The following is a 24,659-nucleotide window of genomic DNA, read 5'->3' as shown; positions in this document are numbered from 1 at the left end:
GTGCTACTTTTAGTATACAACAGAAATTAATGTCAACTGAGTAAAGTAATCCAAGTGAAGCCTAACACAGTATAATATTAATCACCTTCATTTTTCACTATGAGTAGCTGCTGTTAAAGGAACAATTTTTAATCTGGCAGAGGTAGAATGTTCTTCCATGATCCAGTCTCACATCTGTGCTGAAGAAGATAACAGAATAGATCCTCCTGGAAGCTAGCTAAGGTATGTGGAAGAGAAAGAAGTGGTAAGAGACAATCAGCATGGCTTCACCAAGGGCAAGTCCTTCCTGATCAGCCTTTCAAGAACGGCATAACTGCATCAGAAAGAAGAGCCATTGATGCCATTGTTCTGGACTTCATTAAGGCCTTTGGCACTATCCCCCACAACATCCTTCTCTCCAAATTGGAAATCTATGGATTTGATTAGTTGAACTGTTTGATGGACAAGGAACTGGTTGCAAGACTGTACTCAGAGACCACTGGTCAATAGCTCCATGTCCCTATGGAGATCAGCAATGAGTCATGTCCCTCAGGAGTATCTCCATCAATGATGTCAACAGTGGGATTGAGAGCACCCTCACCAAGCTGCAGATGACACAAAGCTGCATGGTGCAGGTGAAACAACTTATGGAAGCCTAGATATGCTCTGGCAGTGGGCCCAGGAAAACCTCAAGGCATTCAGCAAAGCCATCTAGGTTATAGCAATCATCACTATCAATGCAAGTTGAGGGATGAAAAAAATGGAGCACAACCCCGCTGAAAAGGACTTGGGAGTAGTGGTGGATGGGAAGTTGGACATGAACCAGAACTGTACTGTCGTAGGCCAGAAAGCCAATCCTATCCAGGACTGCATCACAAGAAACATGGCCAGCAGGTGGAAGAAGATGACCCTGCCCCTCTCTGCACCAGCCAGAGCTCACCTGGAGTTCTCAGGAAGGAACAACGTAGACCTGTTAGAGAACATCCAGAGGAAGGCCACAGTAACAATCCAAGGAATGACAACTCCCCTATGAAGACAGGTTGAGAGTGCTGGGGCTGCTCAGCATAGAGAAGACGCTGGGGAGACCTGAGGGCAGTCTTTCACTATCTAAAGGGAGGCTGTAAGAAAGGTGACAGGCATTTTCGCAGGGTCTATGGTGACAGGACAAGAAAAGGTTCAGACTGGATATAAAGAAAAAGCTTTTTGTGCTAATGGTAGCGAGGCACTAGCGCAGGTTGTCCACAGAAGTTGTGCATGCCCTGTACCTGAAGACTCTCAAGGTCAGGCGGGACAGGGCTCTAAGCAACCTGATCTAGCTGCAGGTGACCCTGCTTATCGCAGGGGAATTAGACTAGGTGACCTTTTAGGGTCCCTTCCAACTCAAATTATTGTGTGATTTTAAGAATGAAATACAGGTTAAAAAACAGCTGCCTAATCGATTTACAGATCATATGCTTTACAGAAGGGTTAAAAAAAAAAAAAAAAAAAAAAAAGTATTTACTAACAACTTACAGCAACTTCTAAAAGTTTCCAGATAGAGTCTATAACACATTCTACAGTTGCATTCTAGAATGACTCTCCTGGATGTTTAGGGTGCCTCATAGACATGCGTCAAGTGCACTTTGTCTTTGATCACTGAATAAACACACAGAGTAAGATATCATCAGGGGATAGTAATTTTCCATGTCACAATAAAAGCTTATTGCAAAGTGATTTAAAAATTCTATATGAATCTTAAGAAAGTGACAATCAGTTTAATATTTTTACTTCACAAATAATAATATGCTTAGGAATGTTACGTGAAAAACTAGAAAACAACTCCAAAATGCTAACTGAAACATGAATAGTCACTGGGCCAATTTGCCTTTATTAAGATATCCCTAGATTCCTTTCCTCCCCCTCCCCCAACCTGCTTTTGTTGTTGGTTTTGTCTGCCGGTTTTCTGTGTGTATGTTTTTCTTTCTTATTGAGGGGGAGGGGGGAAGGGAGGGGAGAGGGCAGGTTATCTCCGAAGAACACCTTAGCAAAAGCTATCAGCTTTGACAGAACACCAAAATTCTGGCACTGAACCAGAAATTGACCATTACCATAAAAAGAACTGCTAAATGAGAAACCATGTGCTCAGTATAAAACTAATTTCATGCTTTCAAAAGCACACAGTGGCTTCTAGCAAGATAGTGGCCCTGGGACTTGCAAAGACAGATTGGCTAATACAAATGGTGTGTGCTCCTGATGCAGTCTGCTTAGCCAAGCTTTACATGTACTGGCAGTAAATGGAAATTCTCGAATCTTCTGTCAAACAAATACACACTTATCTATAACTTTAGAGCTGAAAGCTATAAAACAGCTGCCTCATAAATATATTTAGCAGGAAAATGCATGAGCTGTCCTAGTTCCTTGTAAAAAAAAAAAAAAAAAAAAAAACCAACAAAAAACACAGCAGTCTTTACACAGAAAGCACAGACATTTTTAGCAAGCAAGAAAAACATTTTAATAAGTATTTTTCAGCTTCTTCCCTTCTTTAATTAAAATACTTACTATCAGAAGATCAAAATAAAATCATAGCAGGTCTCAGAATGCAACATACTAGCAGAACAGTAGTGCTTAATGAGTTTAATTTTTTTAAGTGTTTTGCAATAGATAAATTCTCAAACTTTTTTTTTTTTTTTTTAAAACAGGTACAAAGTTCATTTCGTTTTCAATAATGCTTCTGTCAAGCTTAAAGATTTACTACTACAACTTCGCAGACTACCTTCAGCACAGTATCTGTTCCCTTAAATAAAAGTTACTGCACTAAATCTCAAATTTAACTGATTAGGGAGAAGCGACAGTCATTTTATACCCTTCTCAAGCAAGCTGTCAGTGCAAATGAATTATTGGATGCTATCCTGGGCATGACAGGTCATAACTTTTAATATTAACAATGACAGACATAGACAACATGTCAAATCCAGTATACAATTTATTTCCTTCTTCACTTTCATAGCTTATCTGAAGAATCCAACAGCTCTTGTGCTTTGTATTTAATTATAACTATAATTTGAGATTTAACAAGCCAAAAAGCAAGCTCTTGCAAGGGGTATTTAGTCACACTGTTAATTAGCTCCTTCCTATAACAATAATACAGCACCACTAACATGTTTCAAAAACACTTAGAACACATAGGAAGTCACCTAGTGAAAAGATGCCCTCTGCAAGCAGCAAGCAAGAAATGGGAGCTTGGAGCTTGCCACACATTTAGTGTTACTCTGAATATTGAAACAAGAGAAGAATTTACGTATGATATACATTGTCATTTTTCTTAACATTTCCACTGGAATAACTAAAATGCAAACGACATGAGTACAGAAATACTGCTGAACACGTAAGCATTCGCTACTATTATCGCATCACAAAGCAGTTCAGTGAAGTTTAATTAAAAAAAATAATCATACTCACCTCTACTGGGAAGTCCACTCCACATTGTGGCAGTAGTATTTAACGAGCTCAAATGGAACTAAGTGACATAAACAAAACTTCCAGTATGCAACCAATATGATCTACAGTGCTACAGAGCCTTGGCTTCAGCCCTGCTCCTCTGTCACAGTGCACTGGCACACCAGTGCAGCTCCAAACCTTCCCAGATGCTGCCTTATAGCATTGCTCATTGAAAATCCTTCACACGCTGGCAACATTTTAGGGAAGGACAAGCACACTCTGAGTCATTTGTAAAGAAAGCAAAGCAATTTCAGTTCTGTATCTTCATGCGGACGGAAACACAGAGCACTGTCAAAGTAGAAGTCTGAGGTGAATTTACGCTGAGAAACAGGCAACCTAAGCAGTCATTATCAATGCATGAAATCAGCCAGTGATCAAATTCAAGCAAACCATAAAAAGGGTATGATTATGAAACGCTCCACAGATCCAGCTCTAAACCACACAGAATGAAGAATCATTTATCTAGCCTGTGTAAATGTTAAAAATAGCTCTGTCTCTTCTACAATGAGCACGAGACAGAAGAGAAGCTGTAGCCTGTATTGTGGTGGATTGCTACTGGGAAAAATCTGGCAATAAAAATTAATGATTCCTTACAGTTTTTCTAAATAAGATCGATTTACAATTATGCAGATGAACAAATAAGTACTCTTTAACCACATAACTGACAAAGCCTATCAGATTTATACAAATACAATATCTGCTAAAGAGAAACATAAATGTCTAGAGGAATTTCAGAATACTGACCCATCTGTACAGACTGACAGATTAAGCATTTGTCCCCCTTAAAAAAAAAAAATTCAGCTACTAAAAACATGACATTACACAACCAATGCCTTTGCTTTTCGAAAACAATAATAATTTTTCATTACTTACTATGAAAAATCTCCATGGCTTATTAAATTCATGCTCTTCCTACTCCCACAGAGCCTTTCCACTGTGTAAATCCTTTTGTTTTTTCAGGTACTTCATATGTTTTCTTTCCCAGAAAAGGTAAGAGGGCATGTGCCACTGTGCACACTCACACCCTCAAAGATTTTAAATACAAAGTGTAATAAGAATCAGATGTAATCATGAATCAAGTTTAAAATGAAATAGAAGGACACAGGGATTTTTATTATAATACCTGTGCAGTTATCCGAACATACTACTGTGTCATGAGACAGCTATGAAAGAAATTTTGGCTGGCTCTGTTCCCAGATGAAGATACTTACTATAAAGAATATCTGATTTACTTTTGAAAGATAAAAATAGTAGGAAAAAAGAAGTTAGCTTATTATTTTTTATTCCATTCATTTCTGTACTCAATCACTGTTGGAAAGACACACTGAATAAAACTGATAAATCCGTATTTAGAGAAACCTTTTTTTTTTTTTTTTTTTTTTTTTTTAATGCTACAACATCTGATTCTTGGACGTCTCGAATGTCAGTTCTTTACCACAACAGAATTGCCCCCAAGAGAGATTATAAACGGTCAAAGATGAGTCTTCAGCAGAGACTTTTGAAACAGGACTATACTTGCGCACACTCATGTGCTAGGAGCTAATGCAACAAGTGGCAATGCTTGTAACCAATTCCATTTTGAAACCCTTCCCCACTCCGCCTGCAACAAATCCCCCCATAAGCATTTTTTCCACCAGACTAGTCACATACCAAATTTGCTTGCAAGTGTCATTCATGTACTCCCTGCCTCCAAGAGGATGACGTGGGGTCTACAGGTGGATAATTGTTCTGATACCCATTGATCACTTCCAAAAAGCATGTTTTTTCCTTAATTTTATATCATCACTTAAACAAATAACAGAAAAAAAGAGCCTGCTTCAATGAAAAAAAAATTTCCACTATTTTCTTGAAGACTCCTGACTTTATTTTTTTAATCATTACCTGTACTTTCACAATGCAACTACTCAAAGACAGAACAAAATATTCTGAATACAGTTTGCAGCTACTAGCAAATGAGACCATTTTTAACATCAGCTCTGTCCCTTGATATTCACGCTCCTCATCAATATTTTGTAAAGAGTACTAAGAGCATAAAAACAACCTGAACTCCCCTTAATTTCAGAGCAACTAATTACACTAACAGTAAGAAAAATAGCAGCCATTCCACATAAATGTGTTTCATTTGCAAGAATGCTAACTTAATAGCATATAATTCCTAAGTAAATTGTGGGAGATATTCAAGTGACAGAAACAACGTAGCAGTATACCAAATACAGCCTTGTTCAGAAGAACACTGAATAAGGAAGTCAATTTACACTGCAGTAAGAAGTGAAATACTAGGTTTCTCAACAGCTCACAAATTTAAGTTATATTACAAGAGTATAACCTCTTTATTACCTTCTTCTAGTACAATTTTTAAAAAATTTCTTCTTCTAGTGAGACTCTACTCTTTGGTTCTGCCAAATAGACAAATTTTGCCCAGAGGAGGACAGCAAAGAGTCAGGGCATCTCCCTTTCTCACAGGGACAGCAGAAGAACAGTCCCCTGACATCACTTCACCTTGTGTCTCACAGCAGCATCTTTCCTTGGCTTCCCAAGAGGGCTGCAGGCAGCAGAGAGAGAAGGCAGAACAAGAGCTGGCCTTACTCAAGTCTAGAAAAGGTTTGGGCACAACACAACGACAAATAAACCCATAGTGCATTCCCACTACCCTCTGTAGACTTTCACACTACTTCCATAGCTTCATATGCAAGAGCTGTGGAAGACATAGCTCACCAAATTTTTCAAGATACTGTTGGTTGCTGCTTAGCATTTCTCTGAGTATTCACTAGAATGAGTAATAAACATATTCTGTAATAAACTTAGATTATCCCTGTTTGCTTATTTTTTCTTCCAGAAAAATGTCAGATACATGCAGACAAGGTATTTTAGGGTCCAGTTCAAGAAGCTTAAAGCAAGCAAAAATTCTATTCACCATTGAGCTGGCACAAAGCAGTTCAGATGGCAACAAATCTACATGGCAGTAAGTCTGGGTCCTGCTCAGGATTCAAACCTACATACAAAGCTGTCCATTCAGGATCTGGGTCTGCTGGCAATCAGAAAAACAGGGAAAAACTCCACTGAAATAAGAGTAATGCACTGCAGTTTCCTTTGATTGTAACAGACCATCACTCAACCCATGATTTCTGATTCTCATCACTGATCTTGTGAAGTTGCACTGAACTCATGCCCTGTCAAGGTGATTTCCTTCACCGTTCTGTAAAAGAGTCCTCTGCACACACATTTACTAGAATAAGTATATGCTCGTGCATGTAAGTCTACCTGAAATAGTCTCAGAACCATTTCCTGAAGTTTACCAGTAGTCTTTTTATTTTTTCCCCCTAAGTCAGATATTTAGAAAATCAATTACTAGTTTAAGCAAGATCTCGAAGAAGGCCCTTGTCATTTGGCACAGCTGAAGACCCTATCGAACTCAAGACATTTGGTTTGGGAACCCAGTATTCGAGTTACCTATCTAGGCCATAGATCCTGTAAAGCACATGCATCCAACCTGCAAGTTTTATGTTTTTGTTGCCCTAATTTTTTAATGTTTTATTTTAAAAAATGTAAGAAAAAGTTGTGTTACTTAAACTGTATTGCATATTTCATCTGCAACCCAAGACAGCTCCCCTTCACTCAAAGCCACTCAGGCAAGCCAAAAGGCTTGACACAATTCAGAGTGCTTTAGCTGTAAGCCTTGCTGCCTCCATTGCCTTGAAAGGATGCCCAGACTTCCCACATAACGCAGCATCACACAAGATGCAAAGCAGCGCTAATTTCTGTTGCCAAAAGTGGAAAAAAAATAAAATACAATAGAAAACCTGACTTCTCCATGCTGCCTTTTGCTCTCCTCCAGTACTCAGACAGGGCCAGGGCACCCAATGAGTGTGGACCGGAGTGCGTGAAGCAAAACCGGCGTCCATCAGGGGAGAACTGAGACGAACAGAAGGATACCGTTTAAAACCCCGCCGCAGCAAACCTTCACAAACGGCTGATGATCGCTCGGCACGCCGGTTCCACGGCCAGGCCGAAGGCAGCGGCAGCACGCAATGGTGCCGAGCACGGTGCAGGCTGCAGCCCCACCTGCTGGGCGCGGGCACCGCTGCACGCCCCGGCCCGTGCCCTCGGCGGCCGGCTGCTGGCAGGCGAGCGGAGTGCAGTGAGCACGCAGCGCCTTTCAGGCAGCACGGGCCTCTCTTCAAGCGCACAACTTTTAACTTCAAGCTAAAGAGAGGGTGTCGTCAGGTATGTGCATCAAATCACCAAGGCCTTCTCTTCTCGGTCAGTTCGTTTCTTGATTCAATCAATTCTGCAATTTGTGCAAGATGAGAAAAGCAGCTTTTGATCTTTGCTTTTAGTTTTAATTTTTAATTTCAAATTGCTGTGGAGAGACTGACGTGCAGGTAGAGCACAACTAGTAAAATAGTGTGTAAACTCCAGTAATGGTGGATAATATCTTTTGAAATTCTATGACAAATTTGCCTTTAAGAACTAGCTTTTAAGTTATGAAATATTATTATGTCCAAATACATAAATCCCATCATCTGGATACCATAGATCTAGTATTATTGCCAAGAATTGGCAATAATTGCCAAAGAATTCCAGGTCCCTAGACTTAGGAAATTTTTCCATGAAGGACCATTACAGAACTTGAAGTTATGAGCAACAATTTGAGGTTATGTACGTAAAATACATTGGAGGCTAAAAATTAAGAGGATGCATTATAACATCCTGAGACCTCTTGTCACAAAAGTGACCTCAAAAGAAAGAATATGAAAATACACCTCGTGACTCCTTTGTGTCTATTTGCGTTTGGAAGAAAGCCCACCAACAGCCAGTGAGGCTGGAGATGGCGCTTGGATGGATCAGTTCTGTTTCACAGGCTCAAAACAGACAAGTCTGTAATCTTGATCTCTGTATTCTGAACATACATTTGTAGGCATGTGTATTCCCAATCACCTTTTTAATATTATACTTATTTATATTTATTTATTCTATATTCATCTTACGAATGCAGAGGAAAAACCTCACCGCAGATTAGCAGGAACCTTTGTAGAAAGCTGCAAATGCTCATTAACTGGTTCAGCAGAAGGGTATGCAGTTGTAACAGTGAAGTGTAAGAAGGGCTATTTGCTTTCTTTGCACGTGGAATCAAGTCTGTTCATTGGTGAGGTGAGATGAACAGAATTGTTCTCTTACCATCTGCACAATTAATTGTTTACAGTGTTGGCCAAAGAAATGGGAAAGGCAGACTCCCATTACAAGGGATAATAACACTCCAGAGGACATGGATTGAAACCGAGCCTGGATAATATCAATTTATAAGAAAATTAATTTCTACTTATTTTTGAAAGGTGTTCTTTGAGAATGACATTTTGGTAAACGCTGTTCCTCTAGTGTCTCTTAAGCATTACATTAAGCTGTCTACGCAAGACATTTTTTTCTTCTAAATGCTTATGACACCAACATCCTTCAGCTATGAAAAAAGCATACCTATTTCAACACGCAATGGGTAGACTAGTGTGAGGTACTAAATAAGTAGCATGTGGTCTAATACAGAGATAAATGAACAAAGCATATTGCTAAAAAAAAAAAAAAAAAAAAACACAAAGACAACAAAACAGGAGTTTTAACTCCTGTGCCATATGATAGCCTCAAAGCCTGTGTTCCACCAAACTTAAAATTCACTGCAGTATATTCATATTTACTTGTCTCAGAATCAGAAGTATGATTTGCCCTACCTCTATTAACGTGTATGTAAACGAGCTCTTTAAGATCAACCTCAGCCTTTTTGCATGCTACAGAATTTAAAACAAACAAAACAAAACAAACAAAAACCAACACCCAACCACCCAAATGTTGCTTAACAAAATAAATGGAAGGGGAAAAAAGTATCTATTTCAACTATGAGTAAGAAAAGCATCCTTGAAGTGCTCTAACAAATTTTCTTCAGTGTTTTTGGAACAACACAGAAGAAGGATAATCCTGCAGCAAAATCCTTACACACTGAACATCAAAGCAATAGACCATCTGGCATACCAGGATCCCTTACAAAAACGGAAGGAAAGTCACAATATCCTTTTCCTTACAACTGTAGAAGTTCAAATTGTTCAATGAGTTCAACCTCCTATACGCTTAGAGAAGTAGAGAAATAAGACATTTTTTTTTCATAGTATATATCAGTGAAGTTTAGCAGAGAGAAAAGAAAAAAAGTATGTGGTTTTTTTTTTTTTTTTAATGTAACATTGCAACTTTTCATATTACTTGGGCAAAATACTCATTAGGAACAAAGGACTTCTGTTTTGTCCTGTTAATAAAAAGTATTGCTTCAAATTACTTTACTTGTATTAGAGTAATTAAAAACTCAGACCTATAAAAGCAGAAACAATTAAAGGACCAGGCTGTTGAAAGTTGCAGCTCTCCTTTCCTACCAGTATATTTCTTTAGAAGTTTCTCCTGCCCATACAACATCCTTCCAGAACTTGTTTCTTTGGGAAAAACATAGATGACAAATGCATTGCTCTTTGAAGCCAGAACAACTACTTTTAAATATGCCGTATTCTCAACTACGTAAGGCCCAACCCAGTCATTAATCATGCACTGACATAATACTGTTTAAATAAAATAATCTTCACAGGAGAAGAAATACACCAACAATTCTCAATCTAACAAAATATATGAATATAGATTAAAAGCAGCAATTATTTTTAATGGTTATGCTGGGTGGGGAAGGTAGAGCTTAAAACCTTCCTTAAATTTCTTGTCCAAAATGCAACATTTCTTACTGATTAGGTACCTGTGCTTGTACTTGCAAATAGGGTGCCAGGAGCTGTACTTGTAGGGAGCTTTCCATTATTTAGCTGCTTCACTCTTTTCAGGTGAGACTTGCCATTGTAATGAACTTGAGCTTGTGCTGCAGAGTTCAGCTGTATATTGCACACTTCGCAGAATGAAAATAGTATCTTCTTTTTTTCTTTGCCTAGTTGATAGTCCTGTCTGTCATTTTTCAATCCTTTTTCTTCAGAACTCCGTAGAACAGCTGGCTGATTCATAATCCCATCTTCAAAGACACGGTCAGGACTTAATGGACGCTTCATACCTACAAAACAAAAAGAAAAGTGTTACTGGAAGTCAACTAGTAATGCTTAATACCAAATCAGTATTTTTGTTTTCAAAATGCAGTAAAACAAACCACCAATTCCAGTACATAAGGTTCCACATTGTAGAAGCATCTCTTTGTGGAGAAATGTCTGCATTTGTGACACACCTCAGAGGCAAGAAATAAAAAGGTGGGTCCACACCCAGTGACAACTCACAACTCATTGCTCAGTTCTTCAAGCTCTCTGATTTAAAGCAGGTTCATACTTACATCCCCAGCAGAGGTTTAGACCTTTGTATAGAATCATTAGGGTTGGAAAAGATCACAAAAAATCATCGAGCCTGACAGCCTACATACCACCAATATTGTCCATTGAACCATATCCCTGGGTACCACATCCACACATCTCTTGGACACCTCCAGGGACAGTGACTTCACCACCTCCCTGGGCATTCCATTCCAGTGCCTGACCAGTCTTTCTGAGAAGTTTTCCTAATATCCAGTCTGAACCTCTCTGGTATAACCTGAAGTCAATCTCCCTCATCTTATCATTAGTTACCAGGAGAAAAGGCTGACTTCTGCTTCACCACAACCTCCTTTCAGGTCATAATAGAGAACAGTAAGAGCTCCCTGAGCCTCTTCTTCTCCAGACTGAAGAATTCCAGTTCCCTCAGCTGCTCATCATAAGACTCGTGCTCCAGACCTTTTACCATCTTTGTTGCCGTTCTCTGGGCACACTACAGATACATTTCCTCTATCTCATTACAAACCGGTTCCAGAGCTTTTGACTTTCCTGTGCCCATAGTATTAACTGCTGCCCCAGGTAGAATTATTCAACTAATGATTTTCTTTCATCATTATTTAGAAGACAGTAAAATGTGTGAATGAGAATAATGAATACTTTCTACTGTTATTTGCACCCAAAACTTCATACAAGCATTAAGACTCCTATGATAGATAAATCTATGTAGATGTCTATAACTGCCTCTCATCTCCTTCACTATTACAACTATTATGCAGAAAAACTCCAGCTCAAAGTTCATCTTGTGGGAGCTAAGCAAACGCATAGCAAACGGCAGTCCCTGGACAAAAACTCAAGAGTCTGAAACATGCAATTGTCCCTAGAGAATAAGACCTCATCACAGTAAATGAACTACATTGAACAAAGAATCTGTTATTTGTTTTGTTCCCACAAGATAGAAATATAAAATATATATAAATATATAGATGTGTGAGTCTGTAGGTACACAAGTGGTTTGTTTAAGGTTATTTAAAGGATTGTTTATACGGAGGGATGGAGTACTTCATCACATTCCTTACTCTAGCCCATGCTTAAAATTCTAGTATTTGTACAAACTCCTCCCCAGTCGTGAGTCATTCTTCCAGTATTCTAAGTCAACAGAGTAGTTGTAGTCATGTATCCGTTTCACACAGCTCCCAGCTCTGTCATCAAGTAAACAAAAAAATACAAGCAGGACATTCATTAAGATGTACATCAAATATTAAAACAAAAAAACATTACTGCAGATTCCAGGTACCTAATTTCTTTTTAAAGCACATTTCAGGAGTGGATCCTGAAAACCTAGGCTGTCACACTAAATCATTTAAGCATAAGTATCATATTTCAAGGCAAGCAACCAAGATCCTCCACTCTGCTGAGCTTAGATGACATTTTCATCTGAAAATTTAATCTGCTCAGAGCTTTGGTATTTGTTACTTTTCAGTGCATTTTTAAACCATAAATAACTTCCCCCTGTGCCTTTTGTTCTCTGATTTCTATTATTTTATTTTTACACTGCTGCTCTGGTTTTTATTCCCTGAAGTAAGAGGCTGTGGGAAAAAAAAAAAAGATTATATTATGCTGTTGTTTTGTTTTGTTTTTTTTTTAAGTTCTACTAACATTAGAAAAAAAGATTTAATAATGAAACAGGTAACAAAAAAACTCAGCTTGTCAGAGATTTCATAACTGTGATGGCAGAAAGCAAGTACTGATTCAATATGTAATTCAATAATTATTTCAATAATTCAGTAAACTTTAAGCTCTTTACAAAACTCCATTAGTGTGAATGCATTTAAAAGTGGCAGAGGCTCATATCTGCATTGAGAAGTGACAGGAATCAGAGGGACAGATGCTCGATGCAGACAGAGAGAGTGGAGTTCCTCCAGCAGCACTGCAATCTGCAAAGGGGTACTTTGGGAAACAGCAGAATGGTACTGAATTAGGCTGCTGTCACTGGAACATGGGATGCATACAGTCCCAGCCTGCACCGTCCAGTTTAATTTCAGCCAAAACAGTGAAGCCTTTCATTTGGCCAAGTCAGACAGCTATGCAAGATGCACCAAAGCAAAGTGAGTGGGGAAAAAAAATGAGAAGAATTCCTCAAAAATGCATTTCCAAGGTGACCCAGATGTTTTTTCACGTAGACACACCCAGAAAGAGCAAGAGCAATAGCAAGGACTTGAACACTGCATCTAGACCCTAACACAACATCCCAGCAGCCAGTCCAGCAAGAAAATCCATCTTCACACAAAAAAAAGAGAACTAAAAAATACATAAACAGAACAGTTTCAAACTTGCTTTTAGTACAAAACACCATCTTGGCTACATTAGTAAAGAACAAGTGAGAAATACAGAAAGCAATATCTTGTTACCACTTAAGAATTAAAAATCACAACCTGAAATTTTAAAATAACTGCTTAAAGTTGTCTAAATTAAAAGCGACTTGATAAGCTCCCCACAGCAGCAGGGAGCAGCGTTTGCAGACTACTTCAGAACCAGTACCTTCACCAAGCACCTTCAGCTTGGCTGTAGGAACACTCATACCTACATGCTCTGATGCTGGAGAGGACCTGTACGTGCAGCCAGAGAGCAGAGCAAACCAGCCCTCAGAAGTCTGTTCCCATGCAGCAATCCCAGCCTTCCTCTTCCTGGAATGTGAGACCTGAACATTTGGTACAGCAAAGCACTTAAATAAGGTGTGACATAATCAGATGCAAAGCCATGCTCCTGCCTGCTGTGAAGAGCCAAGAAGATCCTATGCATACACTGAACAAGCAGAGGTGGCTTCTGGGGCTGGCTGGGGAACTGCACCACCTCTAGAAACCGATGCAGGCACCTTCCCAAGCTGTCCTGCAGCCAAGAATGGTTCAACACATGGCAAACATGAAGGCACAGTCACAAAACACTTTCCTTTCCTCTCTTAAATTACTTTCAGAGAAAACTGCTCAACTCTCAGCCATTTCTGTAGGTCCTGTGAAGTAACTGACACCTTTAAAATGCCTTTTCAATACCCTTGCCCAGTCTCCTCTGAAGCGAAAGCAATGGTGGCAAATATCCACTAAGAATTTATAGCAGAAGTACCTTTAATACAACAATGTATCTTCTACCATAACTGATCAGTTTCTGTGGTATATATATCAATCAATCAAAAAAAAAAAAAAAAAAAAAAAAAAAAAAAAAAAAAAAAAAAAAAAAGCAAAAAAACCCACACACTCAAAAAACATTATTATCTGAAAGGTCTCATCTTTCTTCAAATTCTATCTCCTTTCCTCTTTAAAATTTTGGTTGGAAAAACACCTTCAAAACTCTCTGCTGAAATGTGCTGGCTCCAAAATACAAGCACAGTTGGCACTGAGTCAGCATAAGAATCTTAACTTGAATGTCCCAGGAGACTGACTTCTAAAGAAAAATTACTTGAATGCTTTGTGCTTTTATGAAACAAACTTGTACAAGAACTTACACAAAGCCAGCCTCATAAACTTAACTTAGACATTCTTCCTAATCTCTACATTTGCCATATACTTGCATATATTCAAGTGACTAGGAAGTCTTTCTTACCCCATTAAGAAAAACACAGCCTTTCACTGCAGAGATTCTGAGTTCTGGATGGTATTTATTCTCACTCACCAGGAGTCAGATAGGAAATGGGGCCGTTTAGCTCCTCAAGCTTTTGCACAGCTCACTAATGTTATCATGTAACAGAGGCAGCTACTTGAGACAACAGTCAGTGAGCTGAGAATTAAGAGAAGTCATACGATCGCTGTACTTTGCAAAATCAAGAAAGTCCATTTAAAATAATTGTTATCTATGGGATCTTGAAGTATTTAGAATTAGGTTTAAGACTAAATAAAAAAATACAACTTCATTACAAGTGAGAAATAATGGGAATTATCATACGGGCAAAATACAACAATATATCAGTACATCTGTGATAGTCTGGTCAGATTTACCAGCTGCTTATGTTCACATTTAACTCTACATAAATATTGAATTGAAAATAAGAGTTCTATAGAAAACATTTTATGGAACCTTAAAGGATGCATTATTTTCGAACAAAATGATTGAGTCCATGGTTAGAAAAAGTATCTATACATGTTTACATACAGCGTCTCCTAATGAGTTTCATGAAAGCTAATCATTTAGCTCAGCTTTAAACATTAATTTAAATGAGCAAAACTTTTCTATAATGCAAATATGCTTTCCCTACCACATGCACAATACTGCCAATATACATAGGTTGCTCCAAAAGTAGTGCTTCCTATTTGTTTCCATGGCAAGTAGAACAGATACAAATAACACAATAACACTGTTTGATAGAGCAGATTTTCAGCTACAAAACTGATTATACTTTTCAGTATAATCATCACCACCAGCTATGCATTTTTGCCAGTGATGAACAGAAGCCTGCATGCTGTGCTCATAAAAATCTGCATGGCTGTCCAGAGCATGTCTTGCCTTTCAACTCACTGTCACCACTGCTGAAACACACCACCCACCGCCTCACTGCACTCACTTCCACTATTTGGTCTCCATAAATGCTCAGGAAGAGTCAATGAATGTCAGTGGGTGCCAATTTTTCCACATGGAGGAATTCAGTGACACACCACTGCTTCATACGCATTTCCATGTCAGATGCCATTTTGTCAGACTGCTGCCATCTGTCACATGGCAACAAAGTGTAATGGAATACTGGTGAGAAGGTCCAGCCTCTACTGCCGTATCTCCAATATTCACCTCTGTAGTCATGGGCCAACATAATGAAATCGCTTCCAGAGCAGCACCTATATATGAGTAGTCTTCACATAAAAGACATAAGAATTGTTGTTCCAAACACATAAATCAAATCTCCACAAGCTCTATAACTCAGACACCAATATATTAAAAAAAAAAAAAAACCAAAATGGTGAGCTTTTAAACCTGCACCATGTTCAGCCCTCATGCCCGTTCCCCCAGAAATAATAAGAACACATAATTACGTACAGGACTGTCATTCCAGAGAGCTATTTCATTTTTATCTTTCAACAGACCAACATTTTTTGCACCTTTCCTAGACAAAGCTGATCACAGGGATTGGGTCCTAAAAACAGTTTAATTCACCTTTGTTCAGTTATCATTACAAGTTCTACAAATTGCCTCAGCACCGTACTGACACTGTCCTCCTTTCATCTGAATCTGGGTCTTAAATTCTCTGCCTGTGTAAGGCAACAGAGGAGCTTCACTTTAAAAGCAACTACCTATAGTTCAAAAGCCAACATATATTTTAAACTTTATTATTTAGCGTATAACTCAATGATTTCATTTAAGACTAGCAGGTGTAATTTGTTTCCCACTTTCGTATAGCCTGGATACAGTCTGCTATTTGTTAAGTCTCAACAGCAGTCAATAGATGCCAACCACAAATTAAAATACTCCATCAGGGAGCACAATACCATGAATCACCCTGAAGTGACTCACACGTTACAAAGATAGCGCCATATCATTGTAGCAGTATTTACTCAATTACTTAGAGAACTAGACCCAATTAAAAATTGAAAAGTGAGAACTTAAAGACAAGAAAAAAGTAGGAAATGAAGAACATCTGTATATGTTACAAAACATCCGAATGATCCAGAAATTCTGGGTTCATAAAGGGACCGTACAACACTTTCATCTTTCACGTGTACTTATAATTCTGCTCCTTTCTCTTGCAGAACCAAGTTTTTGGGCTCCCTCCAACTCAGGATATTCTATGACATTAAGTTCTTCTATTTCAAACCAGATATACTCCATTTTGCTCTGATCAAAGTCATTCTCAAACTGCTTCCTCACATAACAGCTTTTAGATATTTGACTAAGCTGTTACCAGACTAAACACTTTTCCCCATCACGCTTCATCCTGTGTACAGAGATCTGTCCGAATAGATTCTGCAAGCAATACCACAGCAAGAATAAATTAGTGATTTATGACACCACATTAAAATTCTTAGTTGTCATGAGATACCCTGTTTGGATTTCTGAAACCACATCTTCTCGGCCTCTTTCAGCTGGGAAAGAAATCTAAGCATGAACCTTCTTTATACTTGAAGCCCAAAGCAATTAGCCTTTCAATTTAGCTAATTTACTTTTAAGCAGAGTTGTGCTTTCTGAGGAGCTACAAAGAAGTATTATATATAGCATACTGCTGTAGGTGAGAATGTGCAAATCTTTACTCAAAGGAAATAAGCTTTTGGTTATCCTAATGAATTAGTAATGGTTACACGAAGCATTCTTTTCCTAAGCACTGGTCTAAACTTTTGCAATGCCCATTCCTAATTAGTTCATACTTCAAAGAACCATCATGCTGGAAATGTGATTAGAATACCAGCCCTGCATGGATCTCTGCCAGGTAAGCAAAACAGAAAACTTACCTTAACAACTCACATAGAGCAAAGATAGTTTTCTTTGTTAGCCTTTGGAAATAGTCAAATGAGTTATGGAAGAAATATAAAAATTAACTGGCTTTCTACATTGTTACATTTTCAATAACGTTCATTCAGACAAGTGAGGAGAAAAAACAAATGTGAGAATCAAGACAGCCTTGAGCTGTACACTTCATAAGTACCTCTCATGAGGAAAAGCTATGCATGCAGATGGAAGAGCCAAGTCTCTGTGCCTAAGCTGGGGTCTCACATTGGAGCATAGATCCTCAATACTGCCATAAAACACTCAAAAGAAACAAACAACAAAAACCCCAACCAGTTCAAATATATCCGGAGCACTGTCTAAAAGGAACTCACTAGAATGATTTTGGAGAAGTCTTATGACCTTTCTTAGATTTTCAGACAGTATTTCCCAAACATAGATAAACTATGGAGAGGCATATGGTTTGCACCATCTGGGCAACAAGTTCTATTGGGATACTGCGGTGAACAGCATATGCGTAGTGCCTTGTGCTCAGTCTCCTACAGTGTTAAAAAAGCACTAGAGACTATTTTGAAGCCAACCTTGAAAAATCGCCCATATGTGTAAGGGACCAATTTCCTTTCTTAAAGTGTGTTCCTCTTTCTTCTGGTACAAATCAAAACATAGAACTGCCATGTTTATTCTTTGTCTTGTTCTGAAATTCCTCAAGAAGGCATCACATTCTGCAGCGTCCCCACCTGTCAAGCTATTTACTATCCCAAATTCTATGACCCAGCAACTCTTCTTTACTTCTTTCAACTGCTCACAAAGCACACAATGTTTTGTTTCAAAACTACAGTAAAAACTGGATGGTTCAGAAGTGTTAATTCATTTTTATTCCTTGTATCACTTAAAGAATAACCAGTAAATCATTGACATCAACCAAACAGTTAAACACAGTGTTAGCCAGGAAGGTTTTTTTTATACTGGTTTAATCAGTGGCAATAAGAACTCAGTTTGCTATTCCCATACAAGCGAAGTTTTGAATGGTGTAGCATGACAAATGGCTGACAGCCCCTACACTAACACATTTCAGAATATTTAACATTTGAACAAGATTCTCTTTCAACTACGAAAACAGATGGTTGTTTCTCAACACAAACATTAGCTGTTCAGTACAAGGTAATTCATAAAACGGAAAATGTTCAAGTAGCTAGTATTTTGCTTTGTTCTACCAGCCCTGAAACTGTCCACTTCAAGGAAACCTGAAATTAGACCTACTGTACTGGACTGAGAGCTCAGCTGAACTGGAGTAAAGAAAATCACTCTGGATTTAGATTATACTAGACTGACTGCATTTGCATCTGTCCTTGATGTAGCATCTTCTAATTACAAGCTTTCCTCTTTAGCTAATCTTTACTTGCAGATTTTCTTAATATTCTTTCTTAATATTAGCAATAATAGATTTATACATCTTATTTGCCAAAGAGAGGCATCCTGCCCTGAATTAATATATCTGACTACTGCCAAGAAGGCTAATCAAGTGTGGAGTCTAAGCAGCAATCTTGGATTGTGCTTCACAAGAGTAAATGGTTTTCTTATAACCCAATTTTGCTTGATGAACCATTTGAATAAGTTGTTACCTACTTCTTGGGAATCTGTCATTATACAATCACATTTTACATTAGATTAATATGTGATTTATTAAGAATTTTTATCTGATTGTGGACAAACACGTATATACTCAAACATCCAACCTATAGTTGCACAGGGCTTTTGCTCTCTCCCTCCACGTTTGTAAGTCTACGAGAGAGTAGATCTACCAGGAAAGCAGCTATTCAGTTTCTTTTAACCCAGCATCACTGATGGTCATTATCAGTTCACATTTAGATCTTATTTCATTCAGGAACTCTAATCTTTTATCAAAGCCCTAAACCACAAATATTCTGAAATTCTAAAGCAATGCTCAGGAAGAAAGGAAAAAAAAATAAAATAGACCTGAGATCTTGAATTACTTCCTTGTCAAACTAAACCAGGATTAAAATATCTCAGATGCCAAAATGCCAAGTAAGTAAGGCAGCCAGTAAAAAACAAAAAAAAACAAAAAAACCACAAAATTAAAAGTAGGATGCAACATCACCTCCACAAAAGTAGATCAAAATCATAAAACTGCTGAATTTTGTCAAGTTAAAATGAGGTGTTCAAGCATTTTCCTGAATGTATTCCCTATTTTGCCTGTTCTTTTACTTAATTAAAACGTGGGAACATTTTATCAATTACCAATTTAACAAAATATACTGTATTATATTGTCTAAGAATTTTCAAAGATCAGTTTGTGTATCTTAAGAATTCTACAAAGTTATATTGTGGTATTCTTGCATCTTTCCAAATATTTCACCTAAGTAAAAGGATTCTTATTGTATTCATCCACAGAAAAACGTCTAAATTGAACACCAGAAAATGCTAATTAACCATATTTTACAATTCTAAAGATCAGAAAACAAATATATGAATGAAAAATAAAGAATGTTTAATTTGAATCTGTCTTCAGTATCATATTCAAATAACTGCTTTTTTTTTTTTTTTTTTTAAGTACAAATTCATCTAGGATGTTTTAGATTATGTTTTTAAGCAAAAATTAATACCTCCATGTAAAGTAAATCACTTTTAAGTAACTAGAAAGTTGTTACAAAATAGAAGCATTTTCACTGAAGCATCTATTTTTATTACAAAAAAAAAAGTTTCAGGCATGAACTTGGGGGAATAAAGATCAAAATCCACTGACATAATGGGAGATTCCCACAGGGTGCTTGTATCTGGCTTTATCTCGCTTTATCTTGCCAACCTGGTAGCCTTCTATGATGTTGTCTCTGGCTGGGTGGATAGGGGGAGAGCAGTGGATGTAGTCTACCTTGATTTCAGCAAGGCATTTGATACCGTCCCCCACGACATCCTTATAACAAAGCTGAGGAAATGTGGGATAGATGAGTGGACAGTGAGGTGGGTTGAGAACTGGCTGATTGGCAGAGCACAGAGGGTCGTTGTTGGTGGTGAGGAGTCCGGTTGGAGGCCTGTAAGCAGCGGTGTTCCTCAGGGGTCTGTGCTGGGTCCGGTCTTGTTCAACATCTTCATCAATGACCTTGATGAGGGGATAATGGCCACCCTCAGCAAGTTTGCTGATGATACGAAGTTGGGAGGATTGGCTGACACGCCTGAAGGCTGTGCTGCCATTCAGCAAGACCTGGATAGGCTGGAGAGCTGGGCAGAAAAAAACCGGATGAGGTTTAACAAAAGCAAGTGCAGAGTGTTGCATCTGGGGAGGAATAATTCCATGCACCAGTACAGGTTGGGGGATGAGCTGCTGGAGGGGAGCTCTGCGGAGAGGGACCTGGGTGTCCTGGTGGATGACAGGCTGGCCATGAGCCAGCAGTGTGCCCTTGTGGCCAAAAAGGCCAATGGCTTACTGGGGTGCATTAAAAAGAGCGCGTCCAGCAGGTCGAAGGAGGTGATCCTCCCCCTCTACTCTGCCCTGGTAAGACCTCATCTGGAGTACTGTGTCCAGTTCTGGGCTCCCCAGTACAAAAAAGACAAGGATCTCTTGGAAAGAGTCCAGCGGAGGGCCACGAAGATGGTGAAGGGCCTGGAGCATCTCTCCTACGAGGAAAGGCTGAGTGAACTGGGTCTGTTCAGCCTTGAGAAAAGGAGACTGAGAGGGGACCTGATCCAGGTCTATAAATATCTAAGGTGTGGGGGGCAGAATGGCGAGGCCAGACTGTTTTCAGTGGTGAGTGGAGACAGGACAAGGGGAAACGGCTGGAAACTGCAGCATAGGAAGTTCCGCACAAATGTGCGCAAGAACTTCTTTACAGTGAGGTGACGGAGCACTGGAACAGGCTGCCCAGGGAGGTGGTGGAGTCTCCTTCTCTGGAGATGTTCAAGACCTGCCTGGATGCCTACCTGTGCGACCTACTGTAGGGAACCTGCTTTGGCAGGGGGGTTGGACTCGATGATCTCTGGAGGTCCCTTCCAACCCCTACAATTCTGTGATTCTATGATTCTGTGATCTTGCTGGTTACTTTATCTTGCCTGAGCATTATCACATTTGAGGAGCATGTAAAGCTTTGGTCACAGAGAGCAAAAATCATTTCCTACCTTTCTCAAAAATACCAAGAATGCACCTATCCTAAAAGGAAGCCTTAACAGAAAGGCAGGCAGAGTGGACAGCCTTCATATTCATATAGCACAAGTCTGACAATACTAGAAGCTGAGTATAATTTGTAATGAAAAATCAGTAATTCAGGATACAGCATGATAATATTGTGAAAAAGCTCTTGAACACAAGAGCAAGGACTTTGAGGTCTATGTGGAATTAATATCTAAGCATGAACAAAGACCAAACAACATGAAAAAAATAGCATGAGACAGACACATCAGCTTGCTTGACTGAGCTAAAAATATGAAGGAGAGAAAACCCTGCTCAAAACAGCAAGCATGGCCTATGGCCATGAAGACCAGTCCTAAGATGCTCCTCAAGAGGTGGTCCCAGGTGAGTCATCCTAAATAGACTGTCAACTGCCAAGTAAAATACTGATTCTTGTTTGGAACTGAAAATATATTGAAAGCTACGCATCCTTTAAGTATAAAGGTAAAGACACATTTATGTGTCTTTATTATTATTTACTTATTAAGAATAAAGGTAAAGACACTATTATTAACAAGTTCAGATTTATAGTTAAGAGAACCAGCCAGCTAGTGAAGTGACAGCCCTGAAGGGATCACCTAGCTTGAAGTCATCTGCAGGAATGGAAAAGGTTCAAGTTGGCTCTGTTTTGAACATATTGTTTCACTTTCCATTTTCCTTGTTTAAAAGAGCCACAAACAATCATATTTTGTGCTGACACAAAGCACAGAGATCCCTGGCATTGCTAAAGATATGAGACTGCTCAAATTCCACTTAGGCTTGCACAGATGTCTGCTCACCTCAAACTGTTGGTCACCACCAGCTTTTAGTGATCGCTGCTTGCAGAAAATCTATTCTACCTACCCTATTCCACACTAAAATGAGCACTTCAATTCATAAAGAGTGAGGCAGCTTTCTGCTGTTTTCACTGGTATTTCTCACCTCTATCTAGAAATAGTGTATGCATATGCTTCCAGGCTGCAGATAATCCACACCACTCTCCCCTCAATTCTTCAAAGAACCTGTTTGAGTGAACTTGCTTACACAAATTTGAAAGATGAATCCTCCTCATTCCTTTAAATTCCAGCAAATGTGATCATACTGTTGCATTAAGTGGGATTGAAAACTTTTGGGCATACCTTTCATGTGACGTTCACATCTTACTTTTAAGCTGAAAAGTACACTTTGAATTAAGATTCACATGGGATTTCTTTTTTTTTTTTTTTTTTTTTTTTTTATAAAATTGTTCATCAGTATATTATTTGGATATTGTACTTAACTGAAAGCATCTGAAGAGACTCAGATAATATATTGCTCTCATCCCCCAAAAGCTGTATATCAAAGAGTGGCTGGCAATTCCAACAGCACTAAACTGTACAAACATTTCAAACCCCACACCATTTTAGTACTCTGCATCAAGGAACTGGAAGCACTGCAAAAAGAACAGTCAGGTCAGCTGTTTGAATCTGTAAAGAGAATACTGTTTTGTTAAACTTTCAGCAGATACACAGACCAAGTGCAAATAAAACATGCCTTAACACTTAAAAACCAGATGCCTTAACCACAGTGGTTACATGGCAGATGCACAGATTTCCTTCTCTCCAACATGTTTATACTCAGTACATCCTAGAGCTTCATACTTGATTGGCTTTACCATCTAAAATAACCTACATAAAGATCTTGTCACATAAATAACAAGTGGTCTAAAGACAACTGATTTAAATAGTATTTCTCAAAATACGCAGATGAGAACAAACTAGTTCAGTGCATAGAGCCACAGAAAGGCTCAATGAGGGAAGCTGCACGTGTGTATTCTTGTGGATCACCCTTATCTACTCCCATTTTCCCCTTCTCACAGATGGATGATGCACAGACACAAGCATATGCACATCTACAGCAGAAAAATCTGTGCTCTTTCAAAGTCATTTTATAACTTTGGGTCCAAATTGTCCCCTTCCTTCACCTATTAACAAAACCTATACTGCCAGAACAAGGACATGTTTTATACCACAAATTTATGCTCATTATCAACATCAAGTATGACCCAATATGAGTCATCTAAACATTACCCCTGACACTGTCTCTAAGAATCAGAAGAGCTATTCTTATCACAGAAGCACCAACAATGACTAAAGGTCTGCCAGAAGTTCCATGCAAGTTCGCCATCAAAGCTAAAACTATGGAAGAATCATCACCTTATACTCACCCATATGATGGAGATGGATCCAATATACACAAATTCTCTTTGTGCTGAACACTGCATAACGTGAAGTTTTTGCAGTGCTGACTACATACCAACTGCAAGTGCTAACAAGCTGTGTCTTCCTTCGGACATTTACAAACATCAGAATGCTTATTCATGACAGTCCCACATATCATCTGCCATCCCAGATGGTGACTGGTGGGATGCTGATTTTGTCCTAAGGCAGTTACCGCCCACCAAGATTTTATATGCAGGGCTAAACAAAAGCATGTGCCATCTGCTGTCAAGTTTTTGAGACCTGCTAGGTTAGTTTAAGTTTATTTTAGATCAGACAGGTCAGGAGGCTGTAGCTCTCAAAATGCTCAGCAGAAGAAGGGTAAGTTGTGCTGTAACAGACACACAGTAAATCTCAAGAACGAGTTGCGAGGCATTGCTGGGCCCACCCCTTACACCCTGAGCACAGCAAAGGATTTTCACTGTCGTCAGTGGCAAAAGGCTCATGCAGCCCACAGGCACTGAGAAAACTGGAGGGAAATTGAGACCAGAAAACACGATTAAGCCCTGCAGAACTTAAAGACTTCTTTGGCCTGAAGAATTTTATTTTATTTCATTTCAGACATTTTACTTCTTGCTGACTGGATGTTTTTTCTGACTCCTTTCCTCGTATTTCTCTTCTGCTGCCATATGGACAGGTTTTCTCCACCTTAGGATTTCTTTCCTGCTCTTTCCCTGTTCCCATATATCTGTAGATTCCTCTCATTCTCCTGTTCATATGCTGTCACACTATATACACATATGAGAAAGTAAGGACAATTAAAAAGAAGAACCAGTGTGACCTCTTCTGCCTGCTTTACAAATCACATGTAGTTCCTCTTACTCCCTTCACCTGTCACATCTATTTATGGATGGTTAACAGAATACGGTAATCTCCCCAGTCAGGGACCATTAAGCTCTCAAATTACATAAAATAATGCTACACCTTCTTCAATCACCTCATTAAATCTCTTTTTCTATGTTAATAAATAAAAATCTAAAGAAGTGGAGCAAATAAACACAGCCATCAGCTTTTTTTTTTTTTTTTTTGGGGGGGGGGGGGGGGGGG

At 38.8% G+C, this 24,659-nt stretch overlaps 1 protein-coding gene across 8 annotated transcripts in view; it reads right to left on the bottom strand.

Annotated features, from left to right (window-relative positions):
- The window catches only part of ZNF385B (zinc finger protein 385B), a 136,999-nt gene extending 113,300 nt beyond the window's left edge, over positions 1-23,699 (bottom strand). For 2 of the 8 annotated variants that reach the window (XM_042822556.1, XM_042822561.1), the window contains exon 1: positions 2,518-2,591. Coding sequence is in view for 3 of the 8 variants with exons in the window: in XM_042822552.1 (XP_042678486.1) it covers positions 10,232-10,534; positions 23,561-23,699 (442 nt within the window). In the remaining 5 variants the exon portion in view is untranslated. Of the gene's footprint in view, positions 1-2,517; positions 2,592-3,417; positions 3,814-4,329; positions 4,350-10,231; positions 10,535-23,560 lie in introns of those variants that run through there. The other 6 variants (XM_042822552.1, XM_042822554.1, XM_042822559.1 and 3 more) reach the window with 6 other exon arrangements.
- Between the last annotated feature and the right edge of the window lie 960 nt (positions 23,700-24,659).

This window comes from Centrocercus urophasianus, unplaced genomic scaffold, assembly GCF_019232065.1.
Source record: "Centrocercus urophasianus isolate 14NV4802_14NV808 unplaced genomic scaffold, USGS_Curo_1.0 seq_20, whole genome shotgun sequence".
In the NCBI taxonomy this organism is placed as follows: Eukaryota; Metazoa; Chordata; class Aves; order Galliformes; family Phasianidae; genus Centrocercus; species Centrocercus urophasianus.
The sequence above is the reverse complement of the archived record's forward strand: the minus strand, read 5'-3'. Positions and strand labels throughout refer to the sequence as shown.